This window comes from Papio anubis, chromosome 1 (genome assembly GCF_008728515.1).
Source record: "Papio anubis isolate 15944 chromosome 1, Panubis1.0, whole genome shotgun sequence".
NCBI classification, from domain to species: domain Eukaryota; kingdom Metazoa; phylum Chordata; class Mammalia; order Primates; family Cercopithecidae; genus Papio; species Papio anubis.
Genome location: NC_044976.1, coordinates 19,856,424 through 19,879,528, shown reverse-complemented (window position 1 = coordinate 19,879,528; position 23,105 = coordinate 19,856,424). Strand labels below are relative to the sequence as shown.

The following is a 23,105-nucleotide window of genomic DNA, read 5'->3' as shown; positions in this document are numbered from 1 at the left end:
TGTTCCAGAAGTTGTCCCAGTCCCCTTGGAGCGTGAGCTGTTGCCTGGACCGCTGGGCTCTCGCCCAGGTCCTACCACACTCTCTAGCTGTGTAACCCTAAGCCAGTTCCTGCCCCTCTCTGGTCCTCAGTTTCCCCACCTGTAAAATGGGGGCACCCAGAGCCCTCCTCCGGGACCTGCGGCGGGGCGGGGCTGCAGGGCGGGGGCCTCCCCGCCGCTCCCGCGCCCGCGGTTCGGGCTCCGCAGTGAGGGGGGAGCGGCGCCGGGGAAGGAGCGCTCCGCGGTCATGTGACGTCCCCCTCCCCGAACTGCGGCGGCGGCGAGCGCCGGCCGCGTCTGAGCAGAGCTGCAGCGGCGGCCGCGGGCACCGGAGTGCCGAGCCCAGGACGCCCCCGGCCCAGGCCCGCGGGTGAGTGCGCCCCGCCGGGGCTGCGGCCCTGGAAAGGGGAAGGGGACGGAGGTGTCCGGGCTCCCGTCGGCCCGCAGCCAAGACCCCGCGCGGGCGGGCGGGGAGGGAGGGTGGGGGCGAACGCGCGGAGGACCCGGGTCTTAAGGGGCGAGGGGTGGGCGCAGCTGGGGTCGCGCAGCTCGGGCTTGACGGCGGCTGGAGAAGTCGGGGGAGGCCTGGGCTGAGCCGGCTGAACCCCCAGCCTGCGGGACTTGGTCCAGGCCGCGGCCAGGGGGCTTTGGTCCCACCCCCCTGGGTGGGTGGGGAGTCCGGTTTTCCGCCCACCCCGAGGTGGGAGCGCCTGGGGTTTAGAGGAGGGACTGTGGAAAGTGGGCGCGTTTCCTCCATCCCTGGGGAGGGGCCCAAGCCCTAGCGCCCCCCAAGAGGAGGCGCTCCTGTTCTCAAAGAAGGGAAGCGGGGGGCCTCAGATCAACGACCCTGAGCGGGGAGGGCGGTGATGTCCTTGCATCCCCAGAGACAGGGCGAATTCCCCTGTCCCTGACCCGCGGCAGAGCGGGGCACACGCGTCACGCAGTTGGGCGCCCCCTCGTCGCCTCCCCTGGTTCGGCAGGATCTGAGGACTCGGTGGGAATTCACGGGCGGTTTCCGTGCCCTGCAGGGTTTGGTGCCAGCTGCGGGGCGCCTGGGCTTGGGGAAGAAACCCTGTGTACACACACCCGCGCGCACACAGTCTCCGGAGGTGAGCGGCCCCCTCCCTACCCTGACAGTTGGACCCCAGCCTGTGCCTGCCCTGAGTCCTTGTTAGGGTCATAGCACAGGCCTGGTGGTGGGGTCGGGAAGAACATCCACCGCTCACAGAGCGCATTGGCCTCTGTCCCTGGGCTCCATTCCCCTTCCTGCCAAGCCAGAGGTCAGGCCCCTGGGGCGGCAAGCAGGAGGGACACTGAGGGAAGGGGCACTGAGGCAGGAGGGGCACTGAGGGAAGGGGCACTGAGGGAAGCTGGCCAGGTGGAAGAAGGAGAGAAAGGCAATGGGGGTGAGATGGTATCACTTCCTCTCCACAGGAGGCTCCCAGGAGGCTCCTGGTCCCTTTGCACAGGTAGTGGTGCCTCCTTCCTGAAGGTGTTTGGGGAAAAACGCTATGGTGGGGGCACTGGGGAAGGTTGCCTCGCAGATGAAACAGAACATTGGCCGAAGGTGTCCCTGAATGGGCTTCTGGACTGGCACAGGGCCCTGAGGGCTGTGGCTGAGTGAGGAGGCAGTGGTCAGGTCCAGCTGGCCATGGGGGCCCCCTCCAGGACCTCAGCCTCACTCTGAGAGCCCCCAGCAGCTGGAGGGTCTGGCAAGGGGTGAGTGTTCCTGGATGGCCTTGGGAAGGATTCCAGGGTAATGATTAATCCTCAGGTGGCACGAGCAATTTCCCCCTTCACAGCAATATTTCAAGGCAGGGGCTGAAGCCTCCATTGCACAGATGAGGAAACTGAGGCTCAGAGAGGCTAAATGAACTGCCTGAGGTCACCTAGTCACCTTCCGCAAGGTCTAGAATCGTGGTTCTCTGACTCTTGATGGGAGCAGATCTCCACAGCGTTGGGGTAGGGGAAAGGGGAACGCCGTGGTAGAGTGCTCCATGTGGACCTGTTCCCCTTTGCTGCCAGGAGGGGAAGGTGCCTGTGGCCAGAAGCTGGGTCAGGTTGAGGAGAGGGTCCAGAGTCCTAGGCTCACCTTGCCACCCCCTCCCATGGTGGGAGGGTTGTCCCATGGAGCACCATAATGGTGCTTTCACCCTGGCACCTTCCCAGCTTCCTTGGGCAAAACCCTCTCCTCTTCTTCCCAAGATGCCTGCCTGGCAGGGGTCTCAGGAGACCCCTCTCCTGGCTCTGACTACCCTCCACCCTTAGGAGACAAAAGGATTCTTCCTTTGGCCTCTTGGAGGGCAGCAGGGAGAGAGGTCTCTGCCGCTCAGGCCACAGGCTCCCACAGCGGGGCCTCCGCCTCTCTCACCTGGCCCTGCCCCTGCCCTGCTGTCAAGTTCTGGGGCCAAGAGGCCTTTTGAGGACTCCTCGGGCAGATCTGTCCTCCATGCTGCCGTCTGTCTGCAGAGGCCTTTGTCCTGGTTGTCAGAGGCTGCTGAGCAGCCGCACGTGCTGTGCAAACAACCCAGACCTGAGCACGGCCAGACACAAACGCAAATACAGTTTGACTGACAGATACCCTGAGACCCAGACACAGGAACACACGGGCACACCCAGGCCAAGACCCCTGCCCCCAACTCTGCCTGACACACAAACACTGAGAGACACACCATCCAGATGCTGGCATGTGTGTACACACAGAGAGATGGAGGTTGTCAGCAAGGAGAAGAGCCTCTTCAGAAGCCCTCGTCTGCTGTTGTCTGCCTCCATTATCTCCTCCAGGGTGCACACATGGTACACACGCACGCAGGAAGAACACGAGGACGCCCTACGCCCTTAAAAATGAACCTGGCAGACATGCACACGCACCCACCCACACCCAGGCCATCATGGGTGCACACACGCATGCATTACATCAGCTTCCTGCGTGTGGGATGTGAACGCTTCATCACCCGGGGAGGGGAGTGGAGGCCCCCAACCATCCCCAGCAAAGCCTCCCCTTCCTCCCTCTTTTCTGATTCATCTGGACCCATCTTGGCTGACCCTAAGAATCCAGGGAAACTGCCTGGTGCTTCCCGCTCAGTGGGAAGCACCTCCTCTCCTGCCGCCCCTCTGTGCACACACCCACCGGGTTGCCAGGGGAGCCTCTCCCCAGGCTGCTCCTTTGCTGCCCCTGAAGGTGTTGTTCTGCAGGTCCTTCCCAAGACAGGACAGGCCCCAGCGCAGGCTCCAAGTGGCTCTGGGGTTCCCTTTCCTTTCCACTTTTGCTAGAGGCATTACCAGGCCCGTTTCTGCTTTGTCCTCCCAGCAAGGCTAGGGGCCAGCTGGTGTGAAGGGAAGGGAGTCCTCAGCACTCTCTGCTCACCTCCTTGCATGGCAGGACCTCTGCCAGGCTGGCCCTGGCACCCTGTGCTTCTGAGAGACTGGCGCTGTGGAGAGGTGCTTCTGTGCGCTTAGGTGAGGCCTCCAGGGCAGGCATGCTAGATGGGGAGCAGTGAGTGGCTCCCAGCTCCAGCACGCTCCCTCAGCACTCACGCCAAGCCTGCCAGAGTGCTGATTCCCTGTCCAATCCTGGCCCTGCCTCTTGCTGGCTGTGTGGCCCGGACGAGTCATTTTCGCTCTCTGGGCCCAGCTCCAGCTCTGGGAGGCAACTCAGCCTGGCTGGGGGATGAGGAAAGTCAGAGGTGTGAGGTGGCAGCCCTGTGCCAATGAGGAAAGGAAGTTTAGCTCTGGTGGCAGTGTGGGCACATGGGGCCCCAGGCTGAGGACTGTCTGCAGAGTGCAGCCTCTGGATCCACACTAGGGCCAAGCAGGGGTCGCCAGTCTCGGGGCTTCGTGGGGCAGCCACCTGGGGTCAGCCTAGGAGGAGGGGACACAGGGGTAGGGGGCTGCAGCTGTCGCTCACCTTTGTGGACATTTTATGCCTCAAAATGTGCTCTGTATTTAGGGCTAAAGACTGGCACTGGCAGGCAGGTGGTGACTCAGAGAGGAAGAACGAAAAAGAGGCAGAGGGGTGCTGGTGGGGAGGCACCCCAAAACAGAAAGGTCCCACTGGGATTCCAGCCTTTCCTACTGGAAGAAAGGAACGTGACACTCCTGCATTGCACCAGCACAATGAGAGCTGCCTCATGTGCCTACCCACTAAGCATTTAATGAGCATGTAGTAGATTTCGGGAACTGTGACAGGCACTGGGACACAGAGATGAGCTGGGTCCTGCGGTCCCTGCCACAGCCAGGTGCCTTGTCTCAGATGAGGAGGTTAGGCTCAAAGACAGAAAGTGACTTGCCCACTCTACTGGTTAATACCTCTGCCAACCGAGGCCACCCTCCCTCAGGCCCCCATTTGGAGGAAGCAGACCTAATTCTGGCATTGCCACTGAGCAGCCATACAACTTTTGGTGAGTTCCTCTCTCCCTCTGAGTCTGTTTCTTGATCTAGGAAGTGGGGATCATAGCGCCTGCCTGATGGGTATGTTTCAAGGGATAAGAAGGCGAATGCGAGCAAACACTGAGGGCAGTGCCAAGCTTATCCTAGGCATTCTGCTGGGTCTAAAAAGGGCATAGATTGGGAGTCCTCAGGATGCCAAGTCCAGTCTATGCTGTGTGACTTTGGACAAGTCACCTGCCTTCTCTGTGCCTCATTTCTTTCTCCCTAGAACAGGGATGACAAGCTTTTATTTGCCTGCCTCCCTGGGGATGTTGTTTGTGGGGCCAGACATACTGGCTGGGAGCTGCTTTGAAAAATATAAAGCTGCACTCAGAAAAACACACAGAGACACACTGAAGGAAAGGCAAACACCAGAAAAATCTGGAGAAAAATCTTTTCTAAAAACATCAAATATTTCTCCACAGCCAGAAAAAAATAAGCCTTTTTTTCAGTGTTTTGAGGGTAGTAAGAATTTTTTCTTATTCCCTTGGAAAACTACCTTGGAAACTTCACATTTCCAAGGTAGTTGGTATGGCTATCACCAGGTGAACTGGGTAAGTTTCCTCCTTGAGGAGTCCTTGCCTGGCACATATTAGCTGTTCAGTAAATGATAATGTTAGTGGTAGAATTACGAGTTGCACAGCAAGAGCAGGAGTGGAGGTGCTCCTGGAGGCGAGACCAGCTACAGCGTGGGCAAGGGCGGGGAGGTGGCAATGTGGACACTGGGTTGGATTCATGGAAGGCATATGTAGGGACAAATCAGGGTCAGTCTATTAAGGGCCTCGAATGGCAGGCTGAGGAGTTTGCATTTCCCCAAAATCAATGCGGGATACACGGGAGGGGCGGGCTGAGCCCACTAGCCTGGAATGAGGAACCACCTGGCACAGTTCTCTGCCCTGCCACTGCTGTGTAAGGATTGCCCCCTCGCCTGTTTCCCTGGACCTCCTTTTCTCCCAGTGTGCAAAGGAGAGGATTCCAGCCTCTTCCATCCCAGGGGCAGGCAAGAGGATCAAGGCACCAAGCCACCCAAGAACTAGGTTGCTATGAGAGCCAGGGAGCCAGGAGCTGTCATTGGTTCAGGAAGTCAGGAACCTTGTGTTCCCCTGCTGGCCCCACCCCACTAGCTGGGTGAGCTCAGGCAAGCCGCCGAGCCTCTTTGAGCCTCCTTTCCATCTGTGGAATGGGAGGATGTGGTTTCTCTCTTTGCAATACAGCTCCCATGAGTTGAAGCTGGTTGACTGTGTTGTGTGAGCCTCAAGTGTGTGTCTCTGGGGGACTTGCAATATTTCTTGAAACTACAGTACCTGTTCCTCAGGCTCCCCTGAGAATGTGGATCTGCTGGCAAGGCTGGGGTTGGGGGGCAGTGGGTGAGGATCAGACGCCTGAGCACCTCAGAGGCTGTGACCTTTTCAAGGCCACAGGAGCCATGTGTCTGCTGCAGCCAGGCTGTGGGGGCAGCAGAGGGAAGGTGGAGGTGGGGCAGATGGGTCCAACCCTCTGCTTGGCTCCTGAACTCCGGGCCCCAGTTCTGCGAGGGAAAGCCATCTCAGTACCCCGCTCAGAGGACAGCCCTCTCCAAGGCCCCACTCCTTGATTTAGGGCTCGAGGGGTAGGGTGGAGGTGGCAGATGGAGGGTGACCTTGGGAACTTCTTCCTGCCTGCAGGCTCAGTGCCAGAATTTCCAGGGCAGCCCTGATTCTTCTCGCTCAAAAGTTGGCAGTGTCAGGGACCCTCGAGAGGCTGCCAGGACAAGGCCTGAGCTGATGTCACCATCACCAGCCTCTTGCGTCTTACCCTATCTTGGAGGTCCAGAGAGAGGTCATCCACCCCCTGGCAGACTGCTGTAGGCACTGTGCCCACCCAGGCAGCAGGCTCAGGACACCATGGGGCTGAAGGCTCTAGCCTTGCCTCATTCACCACTTGCCTTTCACTTGAGGTGTGGGAGCTCTGCCAGGGATAGACAGTTGCCCTTATAGCCCCTCTCCCAGGGCTCCCGGCCTCTAGAAACAGGACTGGGCAGAGCCGCTGGGACAAAGACCTCACTTGTCCCAGTCCCCAAAGCCCACAGCCCTCCCTGGCTGGAGAGGTGTGGGCTCTGTAGTCCTCCGATGGGCAGAGAAGCCTGGGACCTGCCCAAACTCTACAACACTGGGCCCACCCATGGCAGTCAGGGTGGGAACTGGGCAGGTAGCTCAGGAATTCTAGGAAGATGCTGGTTGCGGGGAGGCAGGATGGGGCCTAAGCAATTGGATGCAGGTGAGGGCATTCATTGAGCACTTGCTGGGCCCTGTGTAAGCACTTTTCATGAATCTATTTCATTTAATCCTCAGAGCAACCCTCAAAGGCTCAGAGAGGTTAAATAGCCTGCCCCAGGTCACCCAGCTGGTGAGTGGCTGGGCCTGAGATTTGAATTGAGGGTTGTATGACTCTACTTTTAGCCATTTCTGTGTATTGCATGCAGAATGAGAAGGGGTTGGGGAGGGCACCACACAGAGTCTGTGCTCTGGGTAATGGGAGCAGTTCTGGGCAGGGGCAGGGGTGAGGCTCAGACTCGGAGGCTCACACCTGCAGGACTTGGCCCTGAAGCTTCCAGCTCCCCCTCCCCATGGCCTATCCCTGGGGCCCAGTGCCCCAGGCTGGCTTGGTTAAAAGGATGAATGGGGATGACTTTTCAGGGGTTCCCTTGGACACACAATCCTGCAGACCCTGACTTCTCCTGGCCCCCTATGTCTGTATGAATTCCCAGCTCAGAACCCCAAGAAATCCCCAGCTTCAGAGCTGGGAAGAAGCCCACAGAGATCAGCTGGTCCAACCCCCTCGTTTGACAGACGGTAATTATCATGATTATGCCTGATGGGAGCAATTCACAAAGGACTTTCACATCTGGGTTGCTGCTGGGTGTGCCGGAGTCCTTGGGGCCAGCAAGACTCATCCACATTTTGTGGGTGAGGAAACTGAGGTTCATAGAGGCAAGGAGATGGACCTAGGGGCACACAGTTGACCTTGGTACAGGTCTCTCCCTTCTGAAACCCAGTGCCTATGTGATGGGGCTCTGGGGCTGCACCCTGCATTGGAGTGGGGCTGGTCCTAAGAGGTCTGTATGGGGCCACGGCAGTTATCAGATGAGGTTCTGAGACTCCGAGTGATGCCTGCCTACCTCCCTGTCATGGGAACACCACCCCCTTCAGTGGCGTGGTCTGAAGAGACAGACTGGTGGGCAGAGCTGTTTCCAAGAGACTTCTCTGCCCACCATGCAAATGGGGGCTATGCTGCCCCAGAAAATCAGATTGAGAAGGGCCCTTGGAGGGGCCTCATTATTTAGAGAAGGAAACTGGGGAGCTGCCAACAGTCACACTGTGAGCCAGTGGTGGCACTGGGCTTAGAATTCAGCTTTCCTGGCTCAGCTCATAACTGTCCTTGCATGTGTCCAGTAGCAGTACTAAAGACAGTCCCCATTTATTGTGTGCCTACTATGTGCCAGGGGTGAGCTCTTTACACTGAATTCTAAGAACAATCCTATGTGGTAAGTACTTTTATTATCATTACCATCCCCTTTTACAGATGAAGAAACTGAGGCTTTGAGAGGTTATGAAAATGGCCCAAAGTCACAAGCCAGGAAGTGGCAGAGCAGGAATTTAAGCACGGGTCCATGTGATTCCAAACCCATACTGATGCCAGGTCTTGTATATATTATGATAGGACTAAAGTTGACTTTCTGTTTCTTTTTGTTCATAGTCAACGTAGGACATCATTCATTCATTGAACATTTATGGAGTCCTCACTAAAACAAGAAGACTATAGGGCTGATCAGGGTTGAGGCTCAGAGATTACGTCATGAGGCAGGAGGTCTCAGACACTGCTAGGCTCTCTGCCTCCACCAAGGATGGCTGCCTCTTCCTCCTTTTTCTTGGAGAGTCTTGCTTTGTTGCCCAGACCGGAGCACAGTGGTGCAATCTCAGCTCACTGCAACCTCGGCCTCTTGGGTTCAAGTGATTCTCATGCCTCAGCCTCCTGAGTAGCCAGGACTACAGGCATGCACCACCATGCCCAGGTAATTTTTGTATTTTTAGTAGAGATGGGGTTTCGCCATATTGGCCAGGCTGTTCTCGAACTCCTGACCTCAGGCGATCCACCTGCCTTGGTCTCTCAAAATGCTGGGATTATTACAAACATGAGGCACCGTGCCCCAGCCATCTCCCTCCTCCTTCTGTCCCCACCCCAGCCTGACTACATTTGCAGCATCTTCCTCTGATCCTCCTGCCCACCTGTTTTACCCTTGAGGTAAATGAGGGCATGACTCAGCTAGGGCTCCTGGGCTTTGTATATCCCAAAGAAGACCCTACTGGCAATGGTGTTAACAGCCACCACCGTGCAAGCCGCTTGTGAGCACAAGGCACTATGCGAAGGTGTCTGTGTACATCACCTTGTTTAACACACCATCACCCTGTGAGCTAAGAGCTAGTATCATCCCCATTCTCCAGATTGGAAACTAAGGCTGACAGTCACAGCTCAAGACTGAGTTGGGGCTGGGTGCAGTGGCTCTTGCCTGTAATCCCGGCACTTTGGGAGGCTGAGGCAGGAGGATCACTTGAGGTTGGGAGCTCGAGACCAGCCTGGCCAGCATGGAGAAACCCCATCTCTACTAAAAATACAAAAATCAACCAGGCATGGTGGTGGGCGCCTGCAGCCCAGGCTACACAGGAGGCTGAGGCAAGAGAATCGCTTGAACCCTGGAGGCTTGCAGTGAGCCAAGATTGTAACATTGCACTCCAGCCTGGGCGACAGAGCGAGACTGTCTCACAAAAAAAAAAAAAAAAAAAAAAAGGCTGAGTTGGAACCCACTTTGTCCAGCTCTCGAGCCTATGCCCTTCCTCACTGGCTCACTCTGCCCTGCTCGGTATCCGGGCTGTGTAGTGATGCATTTAGAGCCCTGGTTCCTGGAAAGAAGGGCTTCAGCCAAGCAACAGGTTTATTAAGCACCTACTGTGTGTCTTGGGGAGGCGCTTTGTGAGGCTAAAGCTTGTGAGGATGGGGAGATTGGGTTCCTCTGTGAGAGATCTCGAGGCTGCATGCCCCCCATCCTACCCCAGAAGGCATTCAAGCCCCTGAGGATGCCAGGACAGAGCAGCCAGGGCAGGGCAGCGAGTACTGTGGGAAGGACTTTTTTCCTGGCAGGAGCGTCCCTCACAGTGACTCAGAGCAGTGTGAAGACCTCAGAGAGGTTTTGTAGCCGTATCTGCATCCACTGATCCTTAGGCAAGTCATTAGGTCTCTGGGACCCTGGCTTTCTGATCTGTGAAATGGGGAAGATGATTGTACCTAATTTACAGGGTGGATTTAAGGACTGGATGAAAGCGCTTGGCACAGGGCCTCGGGAACTAAAAGGGGCTGTGCCATTGAGCCGCAGTGCACGGGTGATAGAGACTGAGGTCCCGAGGAGCTCGGAAGAGCTGGATCTGCTCTGTTTGCACACCTCAATTTCCCCCGTTAGCCATGGTAGACGTGTAACTCTTGCATGATCGGCCTCACGGGGCTGTTGTCAGGATCACAGAGATCCCAGAACGCGTAGGTGCGGCCCCGTGATCTGCGCACCGAGAGAACGGGTCCCGCGGGAGGGGGCGGTGGGCGGGTGCAGGTGCGCCCTTGTGAGCTGGGAGACGTGCGGCGCCTGGCGCCGGGAGAGGGCGAGGACGGGCGCTGGAGCCGCCTCCGTGTAAGGGAGGGGTGAGGGAGTGTCGGGGGCGGCGAGCGCGCGGTCGGCGACTCTGGGCGCTGTCCGGGCGGCTCCGGGTCCCCACCCTTCTCGGAAAGTCACCCGGGGCGCTGTCCCTGGTCCTGGAGCCCGGCCGGCCCTCGCCTGCAGTTCTCGTGAAGGCCAGTTGGTGGCGCCCGAGACCGCGGCGGACTCCCAGACCCATTCGAGAACACGTTTTAAAAAGCGTTTTTCGGCCGGGGGAGGTGGCTCACGCCTGTAATCCCAACACTTTGGGAAGCAGAGGCGGGCGCATCACCTGAGGTCGGGAATTCGAGACCAGCCTGACCAACATGGAGAAACCCCAACTCTACTGAAAATACAAAAATTTAGCTGGGCCTGATGGTGCATGCCTGTAATCCCAGCTACTCGGGAGACTGAGGCAGGAGAATCGCTTGAACCCAGGAGGCGAAGGTTCCGGTGAGCCGAGATCGCGCCATTGCACTCCAACCTGGGCAACAAGAGTGAAACTCCTTCTCAAAAGACCAAAAAAAAAAAAAAGGCCTTCTTCATTTTCCTGTCATGACATTCCTAGGTAATAAGCCTGCGTAGACACCTGACTTCAAAAACCAACTATATACTGGCATAAGAGATGAAAAAGGCCCTCCACCTCCCTACGTGAATGCTGTGGCATGACCACACCACAAGAGCTAATGAAGTAACCAGCCTTGGGCACCTATTTATTAAAAATACACTCTTAGATTTTTAAAAAAATAAAATTATTTTAATAGAGATGGAGTCTTGCTTTGTTACCCAGGCTGGTCTCGAACTCCTGGGCTCAAGCAGTACTCTCACCTCAGCCTCCCAAGGTGCTGGGATTACAGGTGTGAGCCACCTTGCCCAGCCTACCCTTCGATTTTTTTTTTTTTTTTTTTTTTTGATACAGAGTCTCACTCTGTTGCCCAGGCTGGAGTGTAGCGGTGTGATCTCAGCTCACTGCAGTCTCCGCCCCCCGGGTTCACCCAATTCTATCTCAGCCTCCTGAGCAGCTGGGACTACATGCGCATGCCACCAAGCCTGGCTAATTTTTGTATTTTTAGTAGAGACAGGGTTTCACCATATTGGTCAGGCTGGTCTCAAACTCCTGGCCTCAGGTGATCCATCCGCCTCAGCCTCCCAAAGTGCTGGGATTACAGATGTGAGCCACTGAGCCTGGCCTACCCTTAGATTTAAGAGTAGAAAGTCATGTTGCTGTACCTGACCTCTAGTTCAGAATGACTTCAGTAGTTGCACCTTTGAAAAATGTTTTATGGATTAAAGCCACACCAAAAAATACTCATTTGTAAACCAGAATTAGGTTCTAGGATGGGTTACCCGGGCTTTCTACCCACCTGAATATCTAGGAAAATAGCTGATGAACAACAAATCTGAAGTGGAACTCTGGCCAGCGTAGCTTTCCTGTCCCCCACCCACTGAATGACAGTGGCGACTCCATCATTTCTGAGGACTGAAACCACCCTGGTGCCCTCTAAGGGGCAGAGCCACCCTTGTTGAGAGCCACTGCCTCAGTGAGGGACTTGTTGGGGTGGAGAGGGGTTCTCAGAGTCCCAGACTGGTTGGCCTCCTGGGAGGGTGGCATCATAAGGAACTGTTGGGAAACCCTCTCCCCACATTATAGATGAACCAGCAAAGGCCAGAAGTGGGAAGGCACTTGTGATGAGAAACGATGGGTTGCCAGCAGAGCTGCGGCCACAGGCAGGTGTCCCCACGTCAGGGCTCTGCCAGCCCAGCTTCCTGAGGGCAGCTCTGGGCCTCAAGCAGTCTCCCAGCTTTGTCCAACTGCCCCTGAAAATGGGCTGGGAGGGCCACCCCCTTAGCAGTGGAGGTAGGAGAGGAGGGCTGGCTGGCTAGACACCAGCCTGTAATACATGAGAGGAGTCTTGGCCTCCACTCTATAATCCTTGGAGATGCAGCAGTTGCACCCTTCTCTGACCCCCAAAGAGCCATTCTGTCTCCTACCTTTATTTCTTCCCAGTAGTTAGCTGGATGCTCCATGCGTGTATGTGAGGTGTGTACACATCTGTCTGTGTATGTTGTATGAACAGAATGTGATTTGAGTAAGGGTGTGTGGGCCTGAGATTCCTGTGCCTGTATCTGCTGTCGTTGGTGTGTGTTTACATGCATGTACAAACCCAGCCGGAGTCAGCAGGTGTGTGTGCACTGATTGGGGACATAAGGGTGGGAGCTGGAGTTGACCTTTGCATGTGCATGTGCTTGTGGGTTTGCAGCATAGGTTCATGTAAGCCTGTCCGCATGCATTTGATCTTGACGTGATCTCTACGGGCATGAGTTAGATGTCCCTTTGCATGTGCATGGCACAGTACTAGACCAAGTGCATGTGTGACCTGGGAAAGTTTGTGTGCAAGTGTGCACACAGGTCTACCAGAGACCTTGTCTGTCTTGTTCAGACTCTATCACCAGTGTCTGAACAGTGTCAGCCACACAGTGGGTGCTCAATACAGTGTCAGCCACACGGTGGGTGCTTGATACACACTTGCTGAATGATTGGGGGAAGGAATGAAAGAATATACACCTGGGTGCTGTCTCCAGAAGGGCTTTGCTTACCAGGCCTTTCAAGGCACATGATCTGCATGGAGATGAGAAACATATCCTCAGGGGTAGGGCCTGAGTGGGGTTAGGTATTCTGGTCAGGCGAGATTTTCCTGGTCCGTGGCGGGGTCCCTTTAAGTAGGCAGGGGTCTCAGAAACCCATTGAACAGAGCAGGAGTCTCAGAGCCAGGGCAGAGGCTGGTTCAGTGACCTCACTGGCCAGCTGCCTAGGGAAGGGCTGTGAGCCAAGTCACACCCACTTTCCCTCCCTTCCCAGGGGCTGGGGAACCCCCAGGAGACTCTTTCCAGAAGCTTCCTGGGATTGGGTGGGTGTGGCTTGGCTAGAAAGGCCATGGGCAAAGTAAGGATAATCATACTTCCAGAGCTAGCAGACTTCTGTCAAGGCAAATGCATCTTTCCTTTTTTTTTTTTTTTTTTTTTAGATGGAGTCTTGCTCTGTCACCCAGGCTGGAGTGCAGTGGTGTGATCTTGGCTCACTGCAACCTCTGCCTCCCAGGTTCAAGCGATTCTCCTGCCTCAGCCTCCTGAGTAGCTGGGTGCCACCATGCCCAGTTGATTTTTGTATTTTTAGTAGAGATGGGGTTTCACCATGTTGGTTAGACTGGTCTCAAACTCCTGACCTTGTGACCCCGCCCTCCTCAGCCTCCCAAAATGCTGGGATTAAAGGGGTGAGCCACTGCACGCAGCCCATTATTAGGTCTTTTTTTTTTTTTTTTTTGAAACGGAGTCTCGCTTAGTCTCAGTGGTGCGATCTCGGCTCACTGCAAGCTCCGCCTCCCGGGTTCACGCCATTCTCCTGCCTCAGCCTCCCGAGTAGCTGGGACTACAGGCGCCCGCCGCCTCGCCCGGCTAATTTTTTGCATTTTTAGTAGAGACGGGGTTTCACCGTGTTAGCCAGGATGGTCTCGATCTCCTGACCTCGTGATCCGCCCGCCTCGGCCTCCCAAAGTGCTGGGATTACAGGCGTGAGCCACCGCGCCCGGCCTCATTATTAGGTCTTTAACCCAGCAAAGTGAGAGTAGGGCTTTAACAGATGAGCAAACTGAGGCCCAGACAGGAAAACTGATTAATAATGCAAAGCCACACAGGAGGCTGCCTGGGCCAGGGCAGGAAGCCCAGGACTGCCTCCTCTCCTGCCCAGAAGGCCTGGGGCAGATATCCTCAATGAGTATGATTGGGGGAGGGGAGGAGGCTATTGGGGGTCCTGGCAAGAGCTGGCTCCACCAGCCCCACCTAGCCCAGACCTGAGATCTTCCCGGGGTTTGCTCCTCCCTCTCCCCTTGCATTTCCCTGGCAAGGGGGAGCTGGAGGTAGGTGGGTGGAATACCCAGAGTTCAGTGAGAGGTGAACTTGGAAAGGCAGCTCTGCAACCCTCCGCCTTGTGCTCTTCTCTCTTCCTCTACAGTCTGGCAGCTGTTTGAACAACTTGGGTACAAAACTAGGAGGCCCACAGGGCAGGCTTCCTCTCAGAAGGAGGGCCCGGACCCTGGAAAGCAGCCTGGCACTGTTTTCTAGGTATGAGGCTGGAGGCCAAGGAGGAAGAGGGCTAAACCTCCTTCAAAGATGTCAGTGACTTCCCAGTGCCAGTCAGCAGGCACCCCGTCTGTGCTGACTGTGGAGCAGTGATGTCCCCGTCACAGTGGGCCAGTGAGACCAGTGTCATAGGATGTTACTAATGTGTTTGACGTCACACAGCTAGGAAGCATCAGAGCCTGGTCCAACCCTGGTCCCTGTCACACTGCCTCTGTGTGGGTGTGTCAGTCCTGGAGGCTGTTCCACATGCCCACACACAGAACTCTCCCAGTCTGTCCCATAGCTGCATGGCACTGCATGGCATACATGGACCATAATTTATCACATTTCCTCTGGGTGGCCATTTAGTTTTAGAATTCTTACGAATAAATCTTTGCTAGCCCTACAAATATGGCAACTTCATATAGTTTAGCCTAATAAAAATGATGTTGCTACAACAATTTTTTTTTTTTTCCTTGAGACAGAGTCTTGCTCTGTCGCCCAGGGTAGAATGCAGTGGTGTGATCTTGGCTCACTGCAACCTCCACCTTCTGGGTTCAAGCGATTCTCCTGCCTCAGCCTCCCTAGTAGCTGGGACTACAGATGCCCACCACCATGCCCAGCTGATTTTTGTATTTTAGTAGAGATGAGGCTTCACCATGTTGGCCAGGCTGGTCTTGAACTCCTGACTTCAAGTGATCCACCCGACTTGGCCTCCCAGAGTGCTGAGATTACAGATGTGAGCCACCGTGCCTGGTCTTTCTTTTTCTTTTTTCTTTTCTTTTTGAGACAGGGTCTTGTTCTGTCACCCAGGCTGGAGTGCAGTGGTGCAGTCAGGGCTCACTGCAGCCTCAACCTCCCAGGCTTGAGCAATCTTCCCACCTCAGCCTCTCAAGTCACTGGGACTACATATGTGCACTGTCACACCTGGCTAATTTTTTGAGTTTTATTTTATTTTATTTTATTTTATTTTATTTTTGAGACGGAGTCTCGCGCTGTGTCACCCAGGCTGGAGTGCAGTGGCGCGATCTCGGCTCACTGCAAGCTCCGCCTCCCAGGTTCACGCCATTCTCCTGCCTCAGCCTCCGAGTAGCTGGGACTACAGGCGCCCGCCACCACGCCTGGCTAGTTTTTTGTATTTTTAGTAGAGACGGGGTTTCACCATGTTAGCCCGGATGGTCTCGATCTCCTGACCTCGTGATCCACCCGCCTCGGCCTCCCAAAGTGCTGGGATTACAGGCTTGAGCCACCGTGCCCGGCCTTTTTGAGTTTTTATAGAGACGAGGTCTCACTGTGTTGCCTAGGCTGGTCTCCAACTCCTGGTCACAAGTGATCCTCCCTATTCAGCCTCCTAAAGTGCTGGGATTACAGATGTGAGCTACTGAGCTCAGCCAGCAAGTGTTTTATTTAACAAACACATGTTAAGTGACAAATACTCTACTATTCTGAATGCTTTATCATTGGTAACTTATTTAATCCTTGGCAAAACCCTTTGATGTAGGTACTGTTATTTTCATTATCAATCCCATCTTGTTGATGAAGAAACTGAGGCACAGAAAGCTTAAGTAACTTGCCCAAGGTCACACAGGTGACAAGTGGGAGAGTTGAGATTTTAGCCTTCAAGGGTGAGGATATAAGCACATGCCTCAATGTCCCTTGTCCTTGCCATTCATCTTCAGGCTCACATGCTATGATGCAGGGGGTAAATTCTTGGAAGTGGTCTTGTAGGTTAACAGGATGCATTTAAATTCAGCTGTCACCAAGGGACCAGAAGCTGGTCAAGGACTGTCCTGCTGCAACCCTGGCCAAGGGAACGTGACCCCCACTAACCACCCCCACTCCCACCCCCACCCCCATGCCTTGCCAATGAGGCAGCTGCAGCTGGTCAGAGCAGAGAGGCTGGAGCCCACACTGGGCTCTTTGTCTTCGGTGGGAACCCTGCGGCCCCCATGGCTCCTCTCAAGGGCCCACTGTCCCAGTACTAGCAGGGCCTCCCGGGGGCCAGGCCTGGCTGGGAAACTTGGCACATTGGCGGCCCCTTGGCCACTCTGCCAACTGGGCATGCAGAACCCACTCAGGGATCATTCCCACTGAAAAGACTGGTGAGGTATAGGTCCATGTCTAAGGGGATGCAGCAGCCCAGATGTGGCTGGAGTCCAGGCCCCAGCCCAAGCACTGTGCACGTCCCCATAGCCCAGGCCTAGCTTTTCAGTCCTCTACCCCAGCCGCCTCCCACCTCTCTGAGAGCCCCTGCTGCTGCTGCTACTACTTAGGAAGGAGGGAGGCTGTTGCTGCTACTACTTAGAAAGGAGGGAAGGAAGGAGGGAGGGAGGCAGGAAGGAAGGAAGGAAGGAAGGAAGGAAGGAAGGAAGGAAGGGAGGGAGGGAAGGAAGTAAGTTCCTCCCTTTTCAGGCAGACCTCAGTGCTCCCAGGACCCACTCCTCAGGAGCCTGCCCTGGAGTGCTTCCTCCCCCCAGGAATCTGCAGCGCTGCCCAGAGCAGAAGGGGCCCAGTCCAGGCTCCAGAGCACCTTGCAAGGGGGAGCCAGACCCTTCTCTGAGGACTGAAAACCAAGGGATATAGTTCTAGGAATGAGGAAATAATGTTTGCTCTGCCCAGGCTCTGAACCCTGCAAGTGGCTCTTGAGGGCCCCTGCACCCACCAGAATGTGCAGAGAAGAGGTCCCAGGTGGGAGCTCAGAGGGGTCTGAGGGCAGATCCCCAAGAGAGAAGTAATTGGTGTGAGCGAGGATCTCAATTTCTTTGTGTCTAAAATGGGGAAACCGCAGCGCCACCTACCCTGCCTAGGTGAGACAAACTGTGGAGACGTCATTTCCTAGGGGAGCTGCAGCTCACCAAGCCCAGGCCCGGTCCCAGGTGGAACAGCTCCTGAAAGGCTTCTGCAGAATCCCTGCTGCACTGTCCTTGTGCCCTTGGCCATCCTTCCTCCCTTATCCCCGGCTGCATCTCTGCCCTGCAGTTTGTTTAAACAGAAAATCCCGTAGAAAACCTCGAGACTGTGGGAGCCTGCCTCCTTGGGTGCAGGGTCTGGGGGCAGGATCTCTCCCTCTATGGGGGGAAGAGTGGGTGTTGGGGTGGAGGGCAGTGTGCTCAGGGGTCGGGGCTAGTGGCCCGGTGTCTGCTGACACAGCTCCAGTTGGGTGGGGGAAACGACTTACTCTGAGGAAAAGCACTGGACTGCGTTCTGGGCGAGCTGGGTGCAGAAGAGGGACTTGGAGTGTTTGTTGAGTGAATGAGTACCTGCTGCAGAACTCAGAGCCCAGTGTCCTCTCAAGGTTGGGACCTGGGCTGCATGACTTTTCAAGAGGGGAGAGGAGGCGGCGTCTCCACTCCTCCCCTTTGCTCCTCCTCCTCACCAGGGCAAAGGGGAAAGGGGCTCCTGGGGGAAGGGGAGACAGGTGGGCAAGGAGGGGTTATTGGAGAGTCTGTTCTTCATTCACTCATTCGTTCGCGGGAAGGGCAGAACGCCTGACCTCGCTGCGGAACTCTTGTACCCGGCATTTATTAAGCGTCTACTGTACGCCAGGACCTGGGCCCAGCGCTTTACGTGCGTGAACTCATTTCGTCATCCCCAGGTCCTAGGAGGCCGGCGGCAGGAATCCCACTTTAGAGATGAGAAATTCGAGGGACAGGGAGGAGCGGGACATGCCTGCCGTGCAGACCCAGGCATCTGGGAGGGAGCTCCCAGCTCGTGATGATGGGGACGGATCCGCCGAGGAGCCCGGCGGCTCGAGAGGGCGGGAGGAGGGCGTCCCCCTAGCAGAGGGTCTGCGGCCTGGACGGCGGGGGGCGGTGGCGGGGAAGGGGGTTGGGGAGGGGCTGCCCCGGGCCCCGCAATCCCCACCCGGCCGGGCCCGGCTCGGAAAGTCCCGCGCAGCCCCCGCCCGGCCGGCCCAGGGCGGCGCGAACAAGCGGCCCTTTCTGCGCCGGCGGCCCCCGGCAGCTGGACCGCGGCCCGCTCCGGCGCTGACAGACCCCAGCTGGGGCGGGGGCGGGGGCGGGGCGGCCGCGTTGCCAAGGTGACCTGGGCGCGGGAAGGCGGCTCCAGCTTGCGCGGGCCGGGCCGGGCGGCGGCTGCGGCACCATGAGCGGCCGGAAGCGCAGCTTCACCTTCGGGGCCTACGGCGGGTAGGGCGCGGGGCGGGGCGGGGCGCGTACGCGCGTGTGCGCCCGTGGGGGGAGCCCGTGCGGGTTGTGCGCGCGCTCGGGCGGATGGGCCTGAGCTGTGACTGCTATGGGGGCTGAGCGTTAGACCTCAGTGCGCGCATAGCTGTCATGTTGCGGCGCCTGTGTGTGTGTATGTGTGTGTGTGTGTGTGTGTGTTTCTGTGTCTGTGTGTTCCCATTGCGTGTGCATGTGCCTGGGGGGGAGGTGAGTGCAGGGTGGACATTGCCGTGTTTGTGTCTAAGCACATGATAGTGGCGCTTATGTATGTGACTGGGGCTGCGGGGCTTCTGGGCCTGTGTGTGTGCATGTGTGTGTGCATGCATGTGTGCGTGCCTGCTCACGTGTATAGGTATGTGGGAGTGGGGGCAGGCAGGTCGCGGGGAGGCTCTGCTGGACCTCCCACTTTGCCTCTGCAGCTGCTGGGCGCCTCACTGAGGCTCTGGATAAAGGGACTCTAGAAGCCCTTAGCAGGCCCTGCCCACCCTGGGCACCAGGCTGCCCTCCTTGCATCCTGGCTCTCGGGAACCACCTCCTCCCTGTGCCACTGGCTGCCTGGGCTTGGAGGCCTGGAGGAGATCAGAGTGGCAGCAGGTTCATCTTGAGGTCAAGGGGTGTAGAGGTGGGATGGGGATTTATGCCTGTTGCAGAGATTTGGCAAATTGGAGGGAAGATGGATTAGACAGAGTGGGCTCAGAGCCCCTGCTCAGCCAGACAAGCAGCTCCATGACTTTCATCAGGCCCTGCCTCCCAGTGGTCAGAGGGACCCTGGGACTCACCTTGGGGTGTGGAGCGCTGGGGCTTGTGTGTGGGCATGGTCAGTGCTCTCTGAGCTATGGGGATTGTGTCCAAACTGCCTTCCCCTTGTGGACGCTCAACTTCTGAGGTGACCCCAGCAGAGGGGCGGGGTGGGGTGGGAGGCCAGAGGCTGCCCCTCCATCTGGGGTCTTGCTTGCTGTCAGGTGACAGCTGGGCTACGCCCTGAGTTTCCTAGCCAGCCGACACCGAGGGGCAGCTCACAGGCTGGGTCCTGTTCTATGACCTTGGGCAAGTCCTGGCTTCTCTGACCTCCCTGTCTGCAGAGTCGGCCTTCCCCATCAGCTGTCCCTGGGAGCCCCCAGCCCTGCCCTTCGGAGGACGCCCCTTCACTGGCAGAGTTGGGCTGGGCTCCCTCCTCGTCCCTTTCTTAGCTCTGGGCAGGAGGCGAGTTGTTTGTTGTCCCAACAGCTGCTCAGCCCCTGCCCCCAGCGGCACCGAGGTGCCCTCAGAGTGCAGTAGGAGAATCGGGGCAGGGCAGGAGTGCTACCCAAACATGTGTTCTGGGGCTGGATCTGGGAGGATTTGGGGGAGACAAAGTCTGGGGTGCCCCTGAAGTCTTGGGGAGCAGGGTATGTGTGTTGGGATGAGGGTGAGGGGAAGCTCTTCCTAGATCTCCTCCCAGATTCGCAGACATTTGCTTCCTGGGTAGATATGAGTGAGCAGCTTCAGGATTGAGGCAGGCTGCGGGCCTTGAGGCTGATGTTCTTTCTGCCCACCATAAACCATAGACATCCAGCAAACTGCTCCATCCTGCCTGGAAAGGCTCTAAGCTAGCCCCAGCTGCACACCTACATCCTTGCCATGATCCAAACTGCTGTAGTCACTGTCCTACTCCACCTGTCCCCCTACCCCTGCTAACACCCCACAGCCCTGCCCCCTGCCGCACTGCCCCCAGTCTTGCCTCCTTTCCTGGCTCTTTAACTCCCCTGCCTTCCCATGTCCCTAATCTGACAGTTGAACCCCTGCAAGCCTAAGGGTGATAGTGACTGCATCAGGTATCCTTAGAAACAGGACCTTCTCCAGCCCCGCTGGGAGGGTGGCGCAGTGCAGGTGGGTCTGATTTGCTGGGCCAAGCTGGTGAGAAGGGATGTCCCCTCACCTGTGGCCCCTCTTACTGTGTTTCAGGGTGGACAAGTCCTTCACCCCTCGCCGGAGTGTATGGTGAGTACTGGGGACTCTCAGGAGGGCCTGGGTTGCCTTGGCTGGTCCCTGCAGGTACCCCCAATCCCTTCCTACCCCTGCGATGCCAGGCCAGACCTCACCAAGCCTCCAAGCATCCTCTCAGGGTAAGGGGGTGGGCAGACCATCTTACCAGGTCTGTCCCCAGAGTACTGTTTTAGAGAGCCTTGGAGGCAGGCAAAGCAGGTTCACATCTTCACTCTGCCACTACGTGTGTGACCTTCAGCAATTCCTTAACCTCTCTGAACCTCAGTTTTCTCATCTGTGAAATGGGGATTAAAATACCCGTTAATAGGGTGTAAAGTAAAAAGAACAAAAACAAAAACTGGACCTGACATATTGTGGGCCCTTTTGCTTAAATGCTTCATTCCTTTTTTTCTTCTCTATTTCTTCCCACCTCAGGTGGCTCCTTGCTGGGCCAGGGTTCCCTTAGCCTTTACTGACCCTGAATCCTCTAGTTACTTCCCGTGACAGCCCTCAGAACCGCCCCCCCTCCCATATTTCCTGTGTCTGGGGCTGCCCTCTCTTTGGAGGAGGAGGGAACAAGGCAACCATGTCTGGAGCTTCCCAACACCAAGAGGCAATGGGTGGAGGTGCAGCCTCACCTCGGGATACACCGTAGCACCCTGATGCCCCAGCAGGCGGGTGCCTCCTGGCTTCCCTGGCATCAGCATCATGTGGGCCTGGCTGGCTGCTCCTTCTGCTGCTTCACCTCCAGCAGGAGAGCCCCCCAACTGCTCTGGCTGCTGCTTCCTGCCCCTGCTCAGGGCTTCCTGGGGTCCGTGGGTCCTGCAGAACCCCCCAGCTGCTGGGCGACTCCCATCTGGCACCATTGTCCCCACAGAGCCCTCCTGGGAAGCCAGGCCTGGGGTGGGAGGCACACAGGGTGCCTCGGCTAAGCTACCAGCCTGCCTTTCTATTTCCCTTTGATGCTCTCCATGCAACCTCAGGCCGCTTCCTCTCCCTTTCTGGGCATCGTCTCCTGCTGCTGTGCCTAGTCCATTTGAACCCCTCCTTCTGCAAGATGGTGTCCTGTGCTCAGAGCAGGGGCAGACTGAGTGGGGGATACAGGCAGAGGTGAGGAAGGTGCCATCCTTTCCTTCAGGGAGTTCAGTAATAACACCACTGACAACTGCTACTTGTTGGGCACATGCTATCTACTGGGTACTGCACTAGGTGCCCGACATGTGTTATCTCATGCAACTTTGACCATACCTCAGAGTTAGGGACTATTATCTCTAATTACAGGTAAGAACAATGAAGCCCAGCGTGGGGAAATGAGTTGCCCAAGGTCACACAAGCAGTTGGGATTTGAACCTTGATCTTCCAGACCCTGTGCAGAGCCCAGAGCCTCACTCTGTCCCAGGGCCACCAGGCCACTGGGATGGTCTGAACAAAGGATGCGCTTGAGGGAAGACTCAGAGACAGGGGCCACCCAGAAGGCCCACTCTAGGGAGCCCTAAGCCAAGAGTTAGAGTTGACAGCCCAGGACTGATTGTAACTGGCCAGCTGTGTGACTTTGGGCGAGCCCCATCCCCTCTCTGGACTTCAGTTGACCCATCTATCAAGTAAAGATTGGCCATTCCCCCAGGACACGCCCCATTACCCAAAATGCCTTGCCTGTGCCCTCCTAGCTGGAGCCGCTGTCCAAGGTGCTAACCATAGGCCCTCCCTTCCCAGCTGCCAAAGGCCATCGCTTACCTCCAGTCCATGCTTGGCATATGGTTAGTGCTCAGTCAGTGGTGGCCATTTTGACCATTAATCATGATCTTCTGGCACTCAAGGCCTGTCTCCACCTCCTTTTCTAGTTTGGGGCTTGCTTCTCCCGTGCCCTGTATTTCTGATCAACGGGAACATGGGCCCAGTCAGCATCACCTCCCCTTGATGTCCCTCCACTTCCATTTCTACAGGCCTTCGCCACACCTCCAGCCCACCTTTGTCACCATTTGTTGAGTGTTTTCTTTTTTGATCCCCATACCCCTATTCCCTCTTTAGAATGCCTCCTCTGCTGCTATAGAGCACGCATTCGTGAATCTTCCTGGGGTAGGGGGAAGAGCATGGACTTCAGAGTCTGACAGGTGTGGACTGGAATTTGCCTCTGCCACATTCTAGTTGTGTGACTTTGGCAAGTCATTTTCCCTCTCTGGGCCGCACTTGCTCCTCAACATGTGCTCGTTGAATAGGGCATTTCCGGAAGTTGACTTCAGGTGAGCTGCATGTGTTCATATAACCCGGCAGTGCAGGGCAGGCTCTGAACTCCTTGAAAGCAGAGGTGCTTCAGTCACTTTTTGTTTTTTTGGAGACAGGGTCTCATTCTGTCATCCAGGCTGGAGTGTAGTGGTGCAATCTCTGCTCACTGCAACCTCCACCTCCTGGGTTCAGGTGAATCTCTTGCTTCAGCCTCCTGAGTAGCTGGGACCACAGGTGTGTGCCATCACTCCTGGGTAATTATTTTTGTATTTTTAGACAAGGTCTCACCATGTTGGCTAGTCTGGTCTTGAACTCCTGAGCTCAAGTGATCCTCCCACCTCGGCCTCCCACTGAGTTACATTTGAGCTCAACTTAGCCCCACTTTCTCCCATAAAGGCCAGGCTGTACTTTTCTCATGTCTCTGTCCTCCA

At 56.5% G+C, this 23,105-nt stretch overlaps 1 protein-coding gene across 13 annotated transcripts in view; it reads left to right on the top strand.

Moving 5' to 3' along the window:
• Positions 1 to 288: 288 nt before the first annotated feature.
• The window catches only part of RAP1GAP (RAP1 GTPase activating protein), a 73,272-nt gene continuing 50,455 nt past the window's right edge, over positions 289 to 23,105 (top strand). For 8 of the 13 annotated variants that reach the window (XR_643872.3, XR_643863.3, XR_643854.3 and 5 more), the window contains exons 1-2: positions 18,370 to 18,450; positions 20,431 to 20,466. Coding sequence is in view for 6 of the 13 variants with exons in the window: in XM_021937058.2 (XP_021792750.2) it covers positions 18,407 to 18,450; positions 20,431 to 20,466 (80 nt within the window). In the remaining 7 variants the exon portion in view is untranslated. Of the gene's footprint in view, positions 410 to 1,076; positions 1,149 to 18,336; positions 18,451 to 20,430; positions 20,467 to 23,105 lie in introns of those variants that run through there. The other 5 variants (XR_643870.2, XM_003891279.5, XR_643873.4 and 2 more) reach the window with 5 other exon arrangements.